General features: G+C 35.1%; 1 protein-coding gene across 5 annotated transcripts; it reads right to left on the reverse strand.

Annotated features, from left to right (window-relative positions):
- Positions 1-44: 44 nt before the first annotated feature.
- On the reverse strand, positions 45-17,866 carry LOC103705610 (tetratricopeptide repeat protein 5-like). Of its 5 annotated transcripts, none has more exons than XM_008789395.4 (13): positions 17,580-17,866; positions 16,199-16,308; positions 16,007-16,117; positions 15,841-15,898; positions 14,913-15,002; positions 10,654-10,748; positions 10,386-10,439; positions 10,072-10,209; positions 4,966-5,017; positions 4,765-4,876; positions 4,032-4,101; positions 2,453-2,524; positions 45-444 (listed from the first exon to the last, which is right to left on the reverse strand). In XM_008789395.4, the coding sequence occupies exons 1-13, from the start codon at positions 17,752-17,754 to the stop codon at positions 328-330; spliced, it is 1,254 nt and encodes a 417-aa protein (XP_008787617.1). In that variant the 5' UTR covers positions 17,755-17,866; the 3' UTR covers positions 45-327. The 5 variants fall into 5 exon arrangements, 3 of the variants coding, with proteins under 3 accessions (XP_008787617.1, XP_008787616.1, XP_008787618.1); XM_008789394.4 differs by having other exon boundaries at positions 4,966-5,023; XR_001879341.3 differs by lacking the exon at positions 4,032-4,101 and having other exon boundaries at positions 69-444.
- Between the last annotated feature and the right edge of the window lie 1,107 nt (positions 17,867-18,973).

Raw genomic sequence — 18,973 nt, forward strand, 5'->3', positions numbered from 1 at the left:
TAGGAAGATCAAATCAAGTTCAAGCTGGAGAAGAGACGGGAAGGTTCCACACATTTTGAGGAATGTTATTGATTCTCTTCCACCACTATGGAAGAGTAAGATTCATATTTGGCAACGGAAAAGAACTTAAATAGGACATCAATATAGGACGTTCTAATTTACAGCATTCAGACTCCTAATAAAGGAAATGTTGCCTAGGGACCAAAAGATATTGACATTGGCCACCTTGGTATAACATGTGTGATCCAATTATAAGTTGGGATTTACAGATTCATATGCAACACCAAAAAACATGGGACTGAGAATAACCACAAACTATATAATGGTTCATGGTTTGTGCTGCGCATGTATGTAAGCTTGGACTGCATGATGAGAAGCTGGTGCCTTTTCATTCACAAGAATTTGTTCCATAAAATCCACACGGATTGACTTGAATTGATAGTGCTGCACATCATCATACAAAAGAACAAGAATAAATGAAATAAAGAAAATGAAGGGAAAAGAAAGAGAGAGAACTAATAATGACATAGTTGTATGATCAATTTCGGTTAAATTAATCTACGTACATAATCAATCTACATACATATAGAGGTTTCATTGTGATGCAGCATGGAGAGGTGATGCCTCTAGTTACAGATTAATCTACTTATATAATATCATAATTATATTTATCAAGCTTTCTTCCAACTAATTGGGGTTGGCTGCCATGAATCCCAAGTCACTGATTATCACTGTTGATCCAATTTATGCTATACATTGTAATTAATTTTAACTGTTTTCTTAACCAGTACATGAGAGAAAAATAAAAATTTAAAAACTATGAGAAAAACTAGAAGTTATGGATGAGGCAACTGGAAAATGAAATTAAGAATGCCCAAGAATCACTATTACTAAGAACCAGGTCCAAGTTCGAAAAACCAGCATCCTCAGAACATGCAACCAGCATGCTAACCTTTCAGGTGACCCATTCTATATCCTCAACCACCCTGCTGGTTTCCATTGCCAAGTTATCCTGGCATGTATCAAATTTAATTCTCAAAGCACCATTCAAAAGTAAACCTGCTGAACCATGTCATAGATATTTAACCTCGGAGTCACCAAATTCCTCCTTACCAAACAGGACCAGAAAAAACAACTTCTTCCTGAGTTTTTCTGCCTATTCTACCCATTTCTAAATGGTACAATTATCAAAAGAGCACCTACGATAGCTACATTCTTCCCATGATGGCTCCTAAGTGGCAAGTATACTTCATTGGTGCATCTAAATAAATTTTCCTTCAATTATCCCGACTCACCACAAACAACTCTAGAGATTTAGGTTCTTCAATGGACTAAAGACACTTCAAGGGACTAAAGACAGTGTGCCATCATAATTCGATTGAGATCTTTCCCCTTTGAGTTCCTTGTATCACTTGAACTCCACATACAAAAATCAAATTCTACTGAAATGTTTTTACACAGTCTTAAAATAGAAACCAGGATCTAGAGTTTAAAAGGTAAGAGGTGGTGACAGGAGCTGCACCTGACAGACACCAGTTCTGTCACTAGAACCTAGCTCCCAACACTTCAGGTCTTCAGAATTCTCATTTTAAACATTTATACAAAATGACTATTATCAGACAATCTATTAAATAATTCAATACTCATATTTCAGCCCATAAGATTCCTATTATAACTGTCATACAGTCACGATGTAACCTAGTTTCTTAGGTCCATCAAGACAAGCTGAAATGTTTTGATGAGTCAAAGTCTTGGAAATTTCAGAATGTAGTCAAAGTTATTTGCCATGTAAGAATACAAGCAATATACCTATAAAACATGCTAAATGAAAATCAACATAGTTCTCTGCATTAACATTCAAAAATCTCTTAATTTAATTACTTAATCTACAGTATGTTCAAAACACAATTATTGGAGTTCATGAACAACTTCACCACACTAACTTCCACCTTACATCTCATAAAACAACTGTTAGAAGCATGGAATGCCGTACCGGCCCATACCGGCCGGTATGTACCGGTCTGGTCCTAGACCGGTACCGAAACCACAAGAAAACCGGTATCTCCAGTTTTCTTGTGCGAACCGGCCGGTACCGGTTCGCACCGGTACGAATTTTTTTTTTTTTATGAACCACAGCGCGAGGTGCTGTGATTTTTGGCTCGCGGTACCGGCCGGTACTGTACCGATACCGGCCGGTACGTACCGGACCGGACCGGTACCGTACCGGTCCGGCCCGCCACCGGTATGCCGACCGGTACTGGTACGGCGGACCTTGGTTAGAAGAATAGTTCCCAAATATCCTTATAGCATGATTTCATTCTAACTATTGAGAATCCTACCAAATATTGACAAGAAATCCCTAGCTGCAAGTTAAAACGATGCTTTTGAGGACTTGAAAGGTATTTGGAAGAATACAAAAATGATAAATGGCTGGAGAAATAAGAAAGCATACTTTTCCCTTCCATGAAAAATCAATCACCCGCTTATATGGTTCCAGCAATGTTACCCGATCTCCTTCTTTTATCTATTGTAAGAAAAGCTTTAGGTTAGTTGTATGAGTTGCACCAATAGGATCAAACATTATCAATATTAATCGGTAATTTCCATGAGAAGAAAAAATGGAAAGATTTAAAAATAAAAAACTAATCCAAAGAACATAGAGAATCAAATGATAAAAATAAAAATGAAGCCAGAAATATATGGGAAAAAACAATGTATAACGGCAATAGTGATTGTCATTAGTGACAAAGGCCATGTTTAGCATTGCTTCTTTTTTTTTTTTTTTTTTTTTGTTGGGGGGGGGGGGGGGGAGGGATTCGAGGTATTTAGTAAAAATTTTGAAATAGCTTTCCAGCTCCTTCAAAAGCTGAAAAAGGTCTACTAGGAAAAAGCTCCAATTTGAAGCATTTGAACAAAAGCTCTACTTGAGGTGTGTCGTGAAGCTTTTTTTAGACTGATGACCTAGGTCCGAGTCCAAGCAATGAATGTTTTAAAAATTAATTTAAAATAATGTAATAATTTAGCAACACTTTGATAGTGCAATATAATATAATACAATAATATTATTATAAAATTATATTACATTATATTATACTATAACAATATTATATTATTGTAAAATTACAATTATATTATAATCATATTGTAATATATAATATTATTATACTATAATAATGTTATAATTTAGTACTTTCATAATGCATTAAAATAATAATATCATATTATTATATTATAACAATTTAATATATAATAGTATTATAAAATTATTGTTATCTTTTTTGATAAACTTTAAAATTTATTATTTATCATATTGTTTTGATTAAATATCAAAATTTATAAATTAATATTTTATAATAATAAATTTTGATAGTACAAATAGTTAGATAATTAAAAGTGCTATGTAATATTCTTTATTGTCATTTTTTTAATACTAAAAGCACTTTCTTAATTTGATTATCAAATAAATGTTAAAATTATAAGGTACTTTAGGAATGTTGTTACTAAACAGCAAACGGCTTTTTATTAAAAGCTCTACTAGCGAAAGTTGTACTGCCCAAAGCTCTTTAGACAAAAGCTCTACTATTTACAATAATGCCAAACTAGACTAAAGAAAGGTCTTAAGTGTCGGCCAAAAATGATTAATTTCAGCCAATTTTAGTGGAAGTGTTCATCTTTGGCCCAATTCCAGTGGTTTCGACCAATTTTATTCAAAACTAATAATGAATAATATGAACTATGGTTCTTTGTAACATTATTTTGGAATTATTACTTAATTTTTTAAGTATATCTAGGAGCTTGGTTTTTAATTTTTATTCTCCGAATTACAAGGATGGCTCCTAACACACACAGGACAATTTCGCATCTATGTGGATTGACTGTTCTAGTAGTTTTCCATAAAGGGATGGGAAGCAAAAAAGAAAGCGCCAACATTTAGAAAATTTCTTTGAAGATAACAAATAATTATTTAATTTTAAAGCATGCAACCAAGAGATCGTGTAAAAAAATGTTATAATGCTAAGCATAATCCTTACCGCATCACTATGTAGCCCATACACAGAGAGAATGAAAAAAGTTTGATCCAAGTCGCATGCTAAGTAATACCTGAAAAGTCATCAAAATAACAAATTTTTCCTTCTTAAATGTGTAATATAGTTCCAAGGACATAACAAGTAGGCTTCATAAAGCTGCACTTCGTTAGATGGAACAGCGCTTATGGTCATTATTTATAGTAGCATAATGTGAAAAAAATAGCACATTCTTCACATTTTTTATTTGAATCTTCTAAGAAAGCAAAATTAAATGAACCACCATTTCCACGGACTCTGTTAGGCATCTGTTTCAGTCTACAGCCGATATTCTTGGTCTTTGTAAGATCCCAAAATCATATACTGTGACTTGCATCCATCAAGTATCCCTCCTTCCCTTTTTCTATCAGAAATAAAATGATCCATATCGATGAAGCATATCTCTTTTTTGGCTTGCAGATGACAAAATATCACTTACATATCACTGCCTTATCATCTTGGTTTTAATCACATTTCTATCTACCCTCTTATAGAATTAAAAATGGGCATAAATAATAGACCTAGTGGAAGACTTGTTTCTCCTTAAGCTTTCCGTACATTTTACAAACTTATAATAGAACAATAACCATGACTTACTACTAAACTGTTAATTGAGGTTTTATTAGACGATCTGGAAGTCAATTCATAGATAACATAAGAAACTCATAAAAATAAGTTCTTATAGTTTAGAAGGACTTACAGTGGAGCTATATTGTCATGCTTTATGAAGATGAGCACCTTCCCAACAATAGCTACTGCTTTGTTCAGGCCCTCCGAAAGGATATTAATTGTGGCTTTTCTGTGCATTTTCACTTAAAATAGAAGAATAAACATAACAACTTTTTTTTTTTTTTTGAAAGATTACAAATTTGTCAAAGAGTAAGGCCTGAAGGATCCATACATTTAACTTCACCTAAGGATGACACTAAAGATGCTAGTCGTTTCGCTCTGATCTGCCCCTACAAAATTATGATCGTAAGGAAAAGATGCAACTGTGAGAACAAGACTTAAGATTGCATATATCAGGACAATTAATAAGCCAATGCAGTCTTATAGAAACCAATCTAAGAGGAACAGAATACACTGTAAGAGTATTATATAAGAGCATTTAAGGAACCTTGCACTTAAAACAGTAACAGAATGAACTTTCCAAATAAAGAATACAACTCATATCAAGGAAAAATTGAGACAACTAAATCACATGGTGTAATCTTTTTCCTTACAGCTGGTCAATGAATTTACCATGTTCTGATGTATAAAGACCACAAAATGAAAGCAAGAAAACTAACATGCTACACATAGGCTCCTTGTGCAATGCATCATATTGCCATTATTTTAGTTTCTTGCGCTCTTAAACAGAGTGACAAGAAGGAAAAAGATGTCCTCTTAGACAAAGTGATGTCACAAGGCCGGTACGCTTGCTAGCAACACAAGCATTTGCTCTTTTCAAAATTTTCATTTCAAAGAAGGGAAAAAAAATGAAGGTATTTGACATTTACAAGCAGGCGACTATAAAACAACAGCTTTCAAATGTTCTCATTTAAAGAACTGTAGAAATTCCTTTAAGTTGAAATTATCCATGTATGCATAAATGGATGCTCCATGCTTTATGTAAAGCAATTTGATGATAGTCTCACACCATATATGTTACTCTTCCAACTTATATCATTCTTCATCAAATATTTTAAATGACAATGAAATAGATTACTAAAATAATATAGAGTAGCACAAAGTCAATTATCAATTTCTCATAAAAAAATCAAATATTTTAAGTTTATTTTATGCTCGATCTATCTCAAAAATATTAACTTAAAAGATCACATTACAGGTTGCATTTTCCCTCCCGGTTTCCATGGCAGCAGACATAAAAACTTGTTTCAATGCGCCAACTAAATCAGAATCCTTCTTTACAAACGTCGAATTGAAACATAAATGCATTTCTTTTAAATCAATCACATACCCCTGACTGAACACCAATTGGATACCCACTGATTTGCCATCGTATCCGTTTGCCTTCTTGTGAGAAGGACGGTGATGAATTGTGTTATCAGTGCAAAAGGAGTCTTTGAGAAGGTTCGGTGAGTTCGAAATATTGCCTATGCATCTATCTTCTATAATTTGCTGTCAGGGTGTCTAACAGCTACAGCAACGACATGCATCTTCATATTCAGGCAGCATATTTGAGTGGTTATCATCTGCTAAGGGAATGTGAGCGCTTGCTAGTAACTAACAAGCACCTCTAACTTAACCAGATTCTGGACATTAATACGAGATAACATGAGTATTACTAGAAGCTAAACAGGCCCTTATTTTTCTTATAGGATGGGCATTTATGAGTCAATGACTCAATATATTTGGTGATACTACAAATGTCAGTCCATGACTGGATGTAATGACATAAAGCACATATCAACGTCCACCATGCAACTGCCCTTGCAAGGAGGTGCACTTGAACTAGAAAAATGAGACTCAAATTGCAACAGGAAGCACCATCTAGGTGATGCATATACAGCATGTCTTTGAAAATAATAAAATAAAAGATATTGGAAAGCTATCAGTGGTCTACCTAAGAAAAGATCTAAAATTACAAAATTAAAATAAAAACCCCTCCAGACAAAGAAATTATCATTTTGTGTTGTCAAGCCTAATATACATCATTGATCCTTTCCCTATTAGCTTAAGTTTTGGGGATCAATTGGTTAGTCAACATTGTACCGAAGCTTGGGCTTATTGAAGTTCATAAGTCTGAATCCTCTAGAGTTCAGTTATTTATTTAATTATCTCAGTTATCTGTTATCTTGATTCTAGTCTATCTTGATTCTATTATCTCTCAACATGTGTGGTCCAGGTTGCATGTAAAGGTGAGGGGGTGTTAAACCTGATATACATTGTTGACCCTTTCCTCATAGCTTAAGTTTTCGGATAAACTGGTAAATCAAAATACATAAATCGTCGGGCCCTAATATAGCTTGCTAAACTCAAATTTTAAGAACTCATGAATTTTATGACTTTTCCTATTTTCATTAAGGGCTTTTAGAAATTATGAGTTCTTTTGCTGCTTAGGAAGGGCTAGGACCTAGAAACTAGAACATTATTTTCCATTGCAAAGGCTAGGACTCAGATAAATGGGTGGATGTTGCATCAAAGGTCAACATAAAGTTCAACATTCTAAGTAAAGACTTTCAAAAGGATGCACATGATAATGGAAAATCTGGAAGGTCATCATTCATCTCTAACACATCATGTGCTTTGGAACATTCACCATTAACAATTTACAATTTTGAAAAAAACACAGAGATTTGGAGTGACAATAGATTAGTTATGTCAACTACGAAGGTAAGCCACTAACACAATTTTCAGATCAAACTAAGTGTTAACATACCAAATATGCAAGTACGAAGTTGCCTTAATCTGTCATGCATCCAAACCCTTAATGACTTAGATTTCAAAAACACATAGGAAACATCATAAAGAGCCCAGGAATTCTATGCATATGATTTCCATGTTACTCAAATGAGGTTTAATATGTCATGCCATGAGAACAGTCTAATGCTTCTAGACAGACTTTTGGGGTTCAAAACAACTTTTATATTGGATCGTCATTTGCCAGCTGGTGCGAGATCAAATGGCACTTACTACCCAATGTGCAGAGAGCATAATTTGCTTCTACAAGATGCATAGATAGGCAATGCTTACATGTGGTAGATGAGATAAAATGATAGACATATTGATATACACATCATAAATGTTTATAAATCGAATGAAACTAAGGTATGGTTTAGGCAAAAGCTTTTATTTCAGAGCAAAAGTTATTACATTAGGCTTTTAATGCCTATATTAACAAGCTGAGATGGTAGAAAGACATAGCAAAAGATTCTTTAAGCATGGTATTAGACTATTTTAAAAGAGTCATGGGGGTGCCTTGTGACAAGAAATCATGTGTCTGAAGTCAGCCATGCAAATTGGTATCACAGGTTTTTGCAGGGCTTACTTGAAACCACACTATATCAGTAAATGGTTCTCCAGATACAGAAGAGGCTAAACAAATACAAATGGCTACAGAACCACATATGCATATTAACAAAGCTGATTATGGAAGAGCTTTCCAAGCACTTAAATAGAAGCACCAAGTCATAAAATTTGTGTTTGGTAAACAAGAATTGAAAGTAGATATGCGACCTGGTTCAGACCACCTAGTGAATCCAAGATACCATTTGGAATGGTTGAAGCAATGCATACCTAATTTGGTAAGGTTTGTCAGACAAAGGTTAGCTGGATCTTGGTTCAGGTGAGTTTCAGCTGAAGGCTCAGATAACATGAACCATGCCCAACCCATCCAACCAAACTAACCTGAATTATACATTTCTTTCTACAAAATAATTTAATGTGTAATATTTGTATATAGCGCAATTTTTAATATGCATTATAAATATAGGTAGAAGTTTAACCCAACCTAGTCCCCAGCCTAACATGATCTAACCCAACCCCACCAAACTTGATCCAACTAGAATAATGGGCTGAAACTCTGCTTAACCAAGGATGCAGGCATGCAGCTAAGATTTAGAAATAGAGACACTCCTAAGTTGCTGCTGAACCATTTATACATGATGGCATGATAGACAAGGTATATCCGTACAAGTACTAAAGCAGGATAGCATTAGCATGAGTGTGCTTTTAAAGTGTCTTGTAATTGTTCTATACCACGAAAACTTAAGAGGGAAGTTGATGCAGCATAAGGTACAACTAACATATACTATGACCAACTAGACCATGCCAAGCGTCGAAGGAGCCAGCAGACTTTTTTATAAATTTTCCATTAGGAACAGTATCAAATTTTAGTTACATTTTCATATTTGTAATAGAATAATTCTAATATGTTTTCTTATTGTCGAGTGCTATTTCAAGTATGATTCTACACCGAGTTTAATGCTTGAATTAGGGTTAGCATATCAAATCCTGAAAATATGTATGTGATACATTGTAACAGACAGCCTTTGAAATATTAATAAAAAAATTTTCGAGAGAATTTCTTTTATCAAGTAAAGAATTATTCAATCTAGTTTTCTTCTATTAGCATCTTGATCTTCAAAACATAACCTCATCGATCAAATCTCCTTTCTTCCTTTTTCCTATTGTGTTAGAAGTTCCATATGATAACCATAATGCCAATTTTATTCTATAGATGAGAATGTTGGTATGTGAAGAGTGACTATGATATATGAAAAAACAGTCAAGATGATGATGTTAACCTGACTATGTCAAAAACTAAGCAAGAAAAGAAATAAAATACAGAACAAAGATCAAGAGTGACCCCCATAAAATATGATGTCATGGAAAATACTTATTAGATAAAGATGGTTCGGTCATATGCAACATTGGTCAAGAACAGTACCAGTGAAAAGATACTTTGAATTCAGGTTTCAAGGAGCAGGAACAATAAAAAAAATAAGACCAAAGATCAAGAGTGACAACCACAAAATATGATGTCATGGGACAAGGAAAATAGTTATTAGATAAAGATGGTTCAGTCATATGCAACATGGATCAAGAGGAGGTACGAGGGGAAAGAGACTTTGAATTCAGATTTTTCGGAGCACAAAAAGTAACAGAAAATAATACTCAAACCGAAATAAGGGGAGAAAGGTTGAATATATTTTTCATTTTGAAAGGCTATGGCCTCAAGAAAAGGATGTAAAAGACAAAGTTGAATCATATGTGGATCCTGATCAATGCAAAAAGTTTATTATTTATGTTTAAGATCCCTATTTTTAAATTAAGCAATTACTCATCTCAAGTGACAACCTCTATATTTTGTTCAATAATTTTTACAATTCTTAACAATTGCCTGCTTGTCATACTTTAGCTTCCCCATGTGGCGCATTTAACTTCATCTTTTCCCTCTGTTCCAAAAAGACAATCTTACTGGCAATTTTAAACATAAAACTGAGTACAACAGTCATCCTCCTCTTGTTATGAAGAATGATGTTTTAGTATAAATATGGGTTACCTTCATCGAACTCTCTATCTTGTCGAGAAGACTGATGATCTTTTGTACTTCCTCATCAGCATTGAGGCTAGGATCCTTCAGAGCAGCAGATTCAAATCCATGAAGAGACCTTTCATAGTTTTCTAAATACTTGTTCGCCTAAATCAGATCAGAAAAATAAATAAATAAATAATTTTCTACACCATGCCAATGGACATAAATTTTTTAAACATTCAAAATTCTGGACAAATATAGTCATAACTAAGATTGTAGCGTGGAAATTGGCATTCTAAAATTTTAGTTTAGAAGCAGCCACTGAGTTATGCAAAACTTACAGTAGCACAATTGAAGTACAGGTCTGGATTAGATTTCATCAGTTCATCCTTCTCCTGAAATATATAATCATAATAAGAACCAACTCTTTGCTTACTAAATCAGCTGAGGAGAACATGTTCCAGTAAAGAATCAGTAGTCTAGCAGAATTTCCAGCCATCTTTGGTTTCATGAAGAAAACAAATTAGATTTAACAGATGAAAGGTCCCTCAAAACTATTTACAAAAGCCAATAATATTATAGAATAGACTTCAATGCTTTCACTCTTACAGCATTTTGATAAGCTTTCAGTGATTGCTGAAGCTTATTGTGGTCCCATGCTCCAGTTACAAAAAAACTTGTGAGGCATGCATTTCCAAGATTATCTGCCAAGAAGATGAAACATCACCGTAAGAATATGAGTCAATTGTATTGAAGAAATTAATTTGCTTGTGATACTCAGGCAAATGGCATGAAATGGAGAATGAGAAAAGTAACAGAATATCAAGAACTAGGAGCTCTTGGCAATTCATATCCTAATACAAAGTAAAAACTCTCACAAAAGTTAGAGCATCATTCAATATGCATCATTTTTTTTTAAAAAAAAATAAGAACTTAGAACTTCAACTCCTTTGAAAGAGAAGTATGTAGTAGATAGATAATATCTGCCACTCCTTCTTGAGCTTGATAAAATGCTCGGTGATCCTGTTGTTGAACCCAATCTGAATTGGTGTAACCTCAAAATGAGCAAAGAAACAAACCTTTTTTTGAAAAAGAAGGGTTATGTCAGCAAAATGCAAATATATTGGAATGCAATATCACAACTTAAATCCTAGAGAATGATGTGGCACAGCAATATCAACACCAGTTATGAGAGACCAAAAACAAAATGGATCGCCTGTATGTGTACTAACAAGTGCTAAAAGCCACAAATCGTAAGGTGAATGAGAAAATGTAATGAATTGGGATGTTGGGTAATAAACAACCACAAGTGTGAACCACCAAACCATCAACCGGCCATAAGCGACAATGTTTAGTTGATCAGAATGTGGAGGAATAAAAAGTCATGCAGTCTAGGGTTTTAAGACTAGCTTTGGGTAACTTTAGGAGAAAAACAGGTATTAGAAACTGAAAAAATGATATATCCAATTGGCAAAAGAAATCCAGATCAATGCAGATACGAAAAGAAAGATGAAATTTATAAGAATTTAGCAAACAAGAATCGCAATTCAGGTCTACAATCTTCACAAAACTGAAACTCAAATTGATCAAAGGCGGTAAAATGGTTTTTCTACAAACAGATCATATAACAACAAGGGGTATCTCTATTAATTCGCTTAAAGAGTCTAAGTTGAAAGGTAAGAGTGTAGTCAATGTATAGAAAAAAATTTGCCCAACTTACAAGAGACAAGAAAAAATAGATGAAGAGACAAATTGAAGAATAGTGACGGTAGGAGATGGAGAAGGGGAAAGGAATGAGAAGGAAAGGAACAAACAACTAAGATATGAATGGATTATGTACCTTGCCAATTTGAAGCATGCATGCCTTTGTGGAATAGCAGTATAAAGTTTTCTTGGCTGTTAAGAAATCTTTTGATAAGGACAAAGAATAGGTTTCGCTAGGAAAGGACAAGAATAATTTTCTGGTTTTATAGTTTAGCCAAATTTGTAGAACTCGCCTTCACATTCCCACTGTCCAAGCAGCTGGGAAACATGAATATCTCCAAATAACCGGAAGGGCCTTTTCCAAGCAATCAACATACCCTGAGGAGAAAAAAATTGCGAGGAGAGGGTTTCCCAGCATGCCTTTCCATAATTGTATTTCAAGGGAAAAAGCAAAGAGGAAAAGAGATTCTCAAACAGCTAAGAGAGGAGATGAGAATCGGGTGGAGATATAAGAGAAAAGTTAGAAAATAAAAGAGGAAAAAAAAGAAAGTTGAGAAGGACATTGGGAATGGAAAACGACAATATTTGAAATAAAGTTCACCATCCTGGTACCAGACTCCATACCAATATCATCCTAGTACAATGTCGGTATGCTCAGCATGGGAGTTAGTTCGGCGTATCGAAACTCAGTACGATCTCCTTATCGAGTCTCGGTTCGGTACCAGTATCGTACGTAATGCAACACAAGGTGCAACCATCAGGTACTATAACTAGCTAGACCATGCCAAGCATCATAGGAGCCACCAAATTCGCAAGCGAGTACTAGAGACGATATCGAATTTTAGCTAAGTTTCCATATTTGTAGTAGATTAATTCTAGCAAGTTTTCTCATTGTCGAGTCCTATTCCGAGTATAATTTTATATCAGGTTTAATGCCCGAATTAGGGTTAGGGGATCATGTCCTATAAATATAGGTCTAATACATTGTAAGGGTAGCTTTTTGACATATTAATAAAATTTTTTGCGAGAATTTTCTTCATCAAGTGAAGAATTCTTCAATCCAATTTACTTCAATTTGCATGTTAATTTTCAAAGTGCATCATCGATCAAAACGCTCCTTCCTTTCCTGATGTGTCAGTATGATCGGTACAAGATAGTACGCATTGATATAGCGAACCTTGGTTTCAAGTATAATCTGATGACAATACCAGTGGCTCAAAGACAGAATTGGCATAATAATAAGAAAAAGAGGGGTCGCATGTTCTTCCAATTGGACAATTGGACGACCCCTCTTTCATGCAATGGAGTTTGTGAGTGTTGACTTAAAATTTGAATGGAGTATGGACTTTTGTTATTGGGACAATCATTATGTTCATGGATTCTTTTTTACATATTATTGTATCCTAGCTATATCATATCTTCTTTTTTTTCCAAGATCGGTCAAACTGGATATCCAAGCCATGCAAAGATCCCTACCATGCATCTATTTCCATGCTCTATAGGCATGCATTCCACCATACCAAAATTCACCACCGAGTCTTCAGTTGGACTATCTCAATTGAACAATTAATAAGATGAATTGAATTTTATTCATGATGTTTATTAATAATAATGCTTACCATACGATCAAATTTCCAATTAATATATACGCATGTTTTTGACCTAACTCACTCAGCTAAAAAATCAACATGACTCAATTTTAGTGCAGAAGAAAAGATTAGAGGAGTTTTTGGAAAAGAGAAATTCTCCCACCATAGAAAAAAACCAAACTCTAAATACGTTAAATATATCCAATCATATAAATGCAGTTAATGTTATATTGCCGCCGTTTGAATAACTCCACAACGTAATATGTACTATATGGTAAGTATGGTACATATGGTCCCTCATATCCTTGTTTCAAGCCCACTTATTAATGATTGGGTTTCTTGCAACTAAGGTATACTGGACCGGTACCGGGCACCATACCGGTTGTCCGGCAGCACGAGTCGGTACAGGCCATGCCGGGCTCGTATCAAGAGAAAAAAACCTGCCAGAGCTGGAGAAGGAGAAGAGAAAGAAAGAGTGAGCGGGGGAAGAAAGGAGAAGGGGCGGCGGCGGACGCCGGTGGAGAGCCACGAGGAGCCGGCGGAGGCCGCAGAGGAGGCCGAGCCACCTCCGCTGCCCCCCATGGGCGTCCGCCGCCACTCCTTTTCCCTCTCTCCTCCGCTCGCTCTCTTTCTTTTCTTCTGTCTCCGGCAGCGAACCGTTTTCTACGCCGGCGCAGTACTAGTAAGCCACCGGTACGGCTCAGAATGGGTGGAATTGTCCGGTTCGAGATGGTTCCGCATTCCTTGCTTGTAACTAAGCTATGTTATAGGTCCCCTGCTAGACAAATTTTCAGTTATTATGTTGCTGCATCTCTTCTATTTCTCTTGAAAGAGTCTGATCCTGCAGATACAGGACCACAATGTTCACAAATCCATGTGGCCCTCTTCTTGTCTCTTTCCGTGTTTACCTTCGCACCCAATCTGTGTCTCCTCTAGTTTTTCTGCATTCATTCTTTTCTTTTCTTATACTTGTTATCCCTATAAGGATATTGATACAATGTTATATATGCAGTATTAGTATACCTTTAAAGCATTCCCGGTATCAATCCATACAACACTTCTTGAATCTGATTTATATTAACAAACCAATATTCAAGATCTCCAGGAGATGAACACATACAGAACCATGTAAACAGGATTTCTAGCAAATCATAGTAAGAATCAGCATCATTTATCATGTGTTTTACTACACAGTTATTATGCATTACATGCCCCTAAAGTTTCTTGGGAACCCAAAACAGGCAGCAACCTAAACTTGTTTCTCAAAACTTGTGGTAGCATGAGAAATATGCAGCACGGTAGTTACACCATAAAACTTTATCATTGTGATATGCCTTCATAAATAAATAATCATGGTAGATTAATTTGCACCTATGATCAATTATAGGACTGCAAATTTTACTACTGATTTATACTTCAGGTTGTTTCCATTAATCCATGATTTTAAAGTATAACAACATAATTCTTTCAATGCTAAAGGGTGTTCGACTGTTGATCACAGCTTGTGTGTCACCTGCAAATTAAAACATCTCCAAAGTAATATTTTCTTTCGCTTAAGTAGAAATAGAGTCTTACACCAAGAATTCCCATCCTTGATATCCAACATAACTGCTTCTTTAGCATGTTTAATGCTTTCTTCGACTAATTGTGCTTGATCTTCAGTGCCTACACAAAAAAGACTAAACATATTATAACGGAAAATATTCGATAAGGACTGTTTAATGTAAATATAGTAAGAAAAGACAAGAGTCCTGCACGAAAGAAGTGAATCAAGGAATGTTCAAAAAATCACGTCTGCATCATCAGCACTACCCCTGAATCAATCAACCAAGTAGAAGTTGAAGTTCAGTTGGAATCCATCTAATCTAGTTGACAAACAAATGTTGGTTTCAGCTCCAGATCAGCACTTTCTCGAAAATTTTGGAAAATAGAAATATTAAAACAAAAATTGGGAAAAAACCAGAAAAAAAATAAAATGACCATATCTAGAAACATTTATAATGATTTAAACATTGTTTTAAAGCACATTTTAGTATTTTGAACCTTTGGATGTATCATTCTGATGGTTACGCGCAGAGACAGTCAGAAAATTATCCTTAACTAAATGATGTTAAAACACTATTCAAAGTATAAGATAGCATTTTATAGTTTGATGTCAATCTAATAGAAGACATTCTATATATGCCTGTGAAAATTCGATGTCATGTTGCCATGCTTCTAAAAATCTTCCCAATACACAGAATCTAAATTTGATCTCCAGAAAATGCTTCCAAGATTGAAAGAAATAAAGAAGAGGTTAAAAATTGGCAAAAAAAAAAGCTCAAATATACAATGAGTTTCTCTGAAGCTAAGAATCATGGGATTACAGTCAAAACTGAAATTTTCGCTTCTGCTTTTAGAGTTCCGATTCAAATTCCAAACTATATTCTCAGTACATTTAGCTCAAATAAGTTAGGAACTTGAAATGTGTAAAAGAATTGTAATATCAATGCATTTTCCTCACCTTGAGCCATCTTTCTTTCAAGCATTGACAGCTGACAAAGTAGTTTCTTGTTTGTACCCTACAAAATTTTTGTATAGTCACAGTACACAATTTTTGAATACCGAACTATATAAGTAGTAGATTCAACCAAAGTTCCGAAGAGTAAGGTATCTTGATTTTAAATTACCTTGCTTAGTGCTAAAGAAAAACAGTTCCTTGCTGAAGGCAGATCTCCCTTCTTCCAAATGCAATTACCTAAGCATAACCACGCATCTGCAAGAGATGGATTCAACTTGACCTGAAACAATTAACCACTGATTTCAAAACATAGTCACAGCTTACAAAGATGCTACTGAAAAAAGGATTCCCTGTAATGTACAGCTTTTGACAAATGGTCTTCTGCTTCTTTGCGATAATCAGGAAACGCATCCAGTATTTTTCCCCTCAAAAATTCATAGACTGCACGTTGTGATGGCGACTTCCTTTGTTCTGGGGAAATAATTTGGAAAAAAAATACATGATAAATACACCCCATTGCTTCTGAAAGACTTTATGAAATTGCAATAGCACCCTCACAGCAACTAAGCACATCGAATTTCATGTGTAGAGTTCAGTTAAGCACATCAAACACACTATACGCAAGTAATAGTCAACTTGATGATAAAGAGAGCTGATTGCAATGAAGTCACACTGCATTTGGGAAACGTCAATCTTGTGCGGTCCCATCTAGCAGAACTAAAGAATGGTAAATAACAGTTTGGGACAAAAGGTCTAAATGATATCATCCAACACATCCAAGAGAAAGACACTCATCTCACTTTGATGTTCCATGACAACAAATCTATCACTTTACTGAACTCGTCCCTTCAAAATGTCCAATTTTATATGAAGAGAAAAGTTTGCAGATGTTCTGAGATACATCCATGACACACATAATGCTAAAAATGGTTAGCTTTACAATTCCTACATCCATCGCATGTCACTTCATTGCTAACAAAGAAAATATTACCACGATCACCATTCCCAACAATGCAAAATAAAAGGAAACATTCATGTGACTTGTGGTTGGAGGTGATGGATGATGGCCACCAGATGCGACATTTCTCAAACACCCTGTCTAGTCATGCTATACTAGAATACTGAAAGACAAACTGTCATGATAACCCCATGAATGAAACATAAGGCAGGTCAGTCTAACATTAAGCAATTGATCACTATAATTTATAAATTCATTAAGCATGTCTTTCCTCCATATTAAGTTAGTACGTCTTAAAATAAATCCTACTTAATGTTTGTTCTATATTTCCAAACAAAACCTTCAAAATCCCAATAGCGTCAATTTTTCTACTCGTCAAGATGTTCCAGTACCATTAAACTGTATTGTAATTCTTCAATTTCTAAAATCTGGCATTCTCCTAAATTTCTCCCAAATTCTGCCAGATCACAAAATTTTTGATCTTGGTGGATGCCCCCTTATTCCAAGATCAGAACCACAATTCCTGGCCAACCTAATAACGACAATTTAAATGGAATCTTCCCCTGATTTATCGTCCAAGATTTCGTTTATCGTTCAATGATCAAGATTTCGTTTCACGTTCGATGTTCAAACAGAACCTTATGCACATTAGCCACCAAACAAAAAAGAAACGAACCCTATTTACTGATCTAACTATCTAAACACGTCAATCGCTGGATTGCGCATGACAATGGAACGGATAAAGATCTGAGAGGGAGAGGGAGAGGAAAGATTTGAAGCGTACCAGGGGGAAAGGAGTCGAGGATGCTGAGAGCAGCGTCGGCTAGGGCTTGGAGCCTCGAGATCTTCTCCGCCGGGTCCTTGGGGAAGAAGGTGTCGCGGACGCGGTAGAGCTCGTCCGCCGCGTCTGCCGCTCTCTCGATCGCCGGGCTTTCTTGGCCCTCACCGCCGCCGCTCATCTCCTCCGGCGGGAAGAACGCCGCCCGGGGTGGGGTGGGGTGGGGTGGGGGTGGGGGGGAAGGGGGGAGAGAGTGGAAAGAACTGGAAGGAAATCGCCGGCTAACGGCACAGTCAGAGGCTGGTAGATTAATAAAGACTCGGACAATAGTACGTCCCTTAAGTTTCTACGGTTTTATATTAAAATAACGGCTGTTATAACCTTAAATCAACCGTTACAATGTTTCTGGGTTCCGTTATCCTGTACTCATGAACAATCAATACATAAATAACGGCCGTTATTTAACCATTGTCCTTTTGTTCATTTTATAGTGGGAAGAAATTACGGTTGCTGTTTGTCATTTATATTGCTTTCTTAAGTAATATTTTTTTCCCCAAAATTCAATGCTTTATTCTAATTTTTCTTCCAAATAAGTGTGTACCATAATAAAATAAAGTAATGATTAAAATTGTTTGGACAATGAAGTTTTCATTCTTATTCATTAGTCTTATTATGATATATGAGTAATGGTCAATATGGATTAGTTTAATAATGAGATAATTTCACATCATCCATTATAGGACTGGTGATGGCCATTATAATTTTTATAATGGTCAATAACAATTTTGGTGGGGTTTCAACAATGTTGTTTTGAAACCTTGATCATGAATAATTAAATAAAGCACTGCCATTTGTTGTGGGGACTCTTTTATTGAAAGGCTATGAGAGAATGAAATAGAAAACTCATATTTGTTTGAAAGTATATATGATTAATCAATATAGACAAATCTGTTTTTAATCACTGCTTATATGGAAAGAAAAGGATATCAGGTCGTGGACTATCTCATAAATCTGGCTACAACTTTTCCCTCTCTTTAGATGATGTAGCTCCAGTTTTCTATTGAATTTTATATATTTTGTCAATGCTGGTATGGTGGCTATCTCAATATCTCATTCATATTTACCTTTCTTTCTGCTATGTAGTTGAATTTGGTATGCAACCAAAACAACCATATTATCATAAGAAGACAGAGCCTGGTACATTAGAAATCTAAGACTTCCATTCATATAAATTTCATTGTAATCCTAATATGTAGGTTTCTTTGATTGTATTTGATAGAATGTAGTTAAATAGCCTAAGTTAGCGTAATATATATATAGGGATTCTTTTGTTATCCCTTAGTTTTTTTAAAATAAATAATTATAAAGTATGATTTTTGGTAAGGCACGTTTTATGAAAA

The sequence above is a fragment of the Phoenix dactylifera genome, chromosome 4 (assembly GCF_009389715.1).
Source record: "Phoenix dactylifera cultivar Barhee BC4 chromosome 4, palm_55x_up_171113_PBpolish2nd_filt_p, whole genome shotgun sequence".
NCBI classification, from domain to species: Eukaryota; Viridiplantae; Streptophyta; class Magnoliopsida; order Arecales; family Arecaceae; genus Phoenix; species Phoenix dactylifera.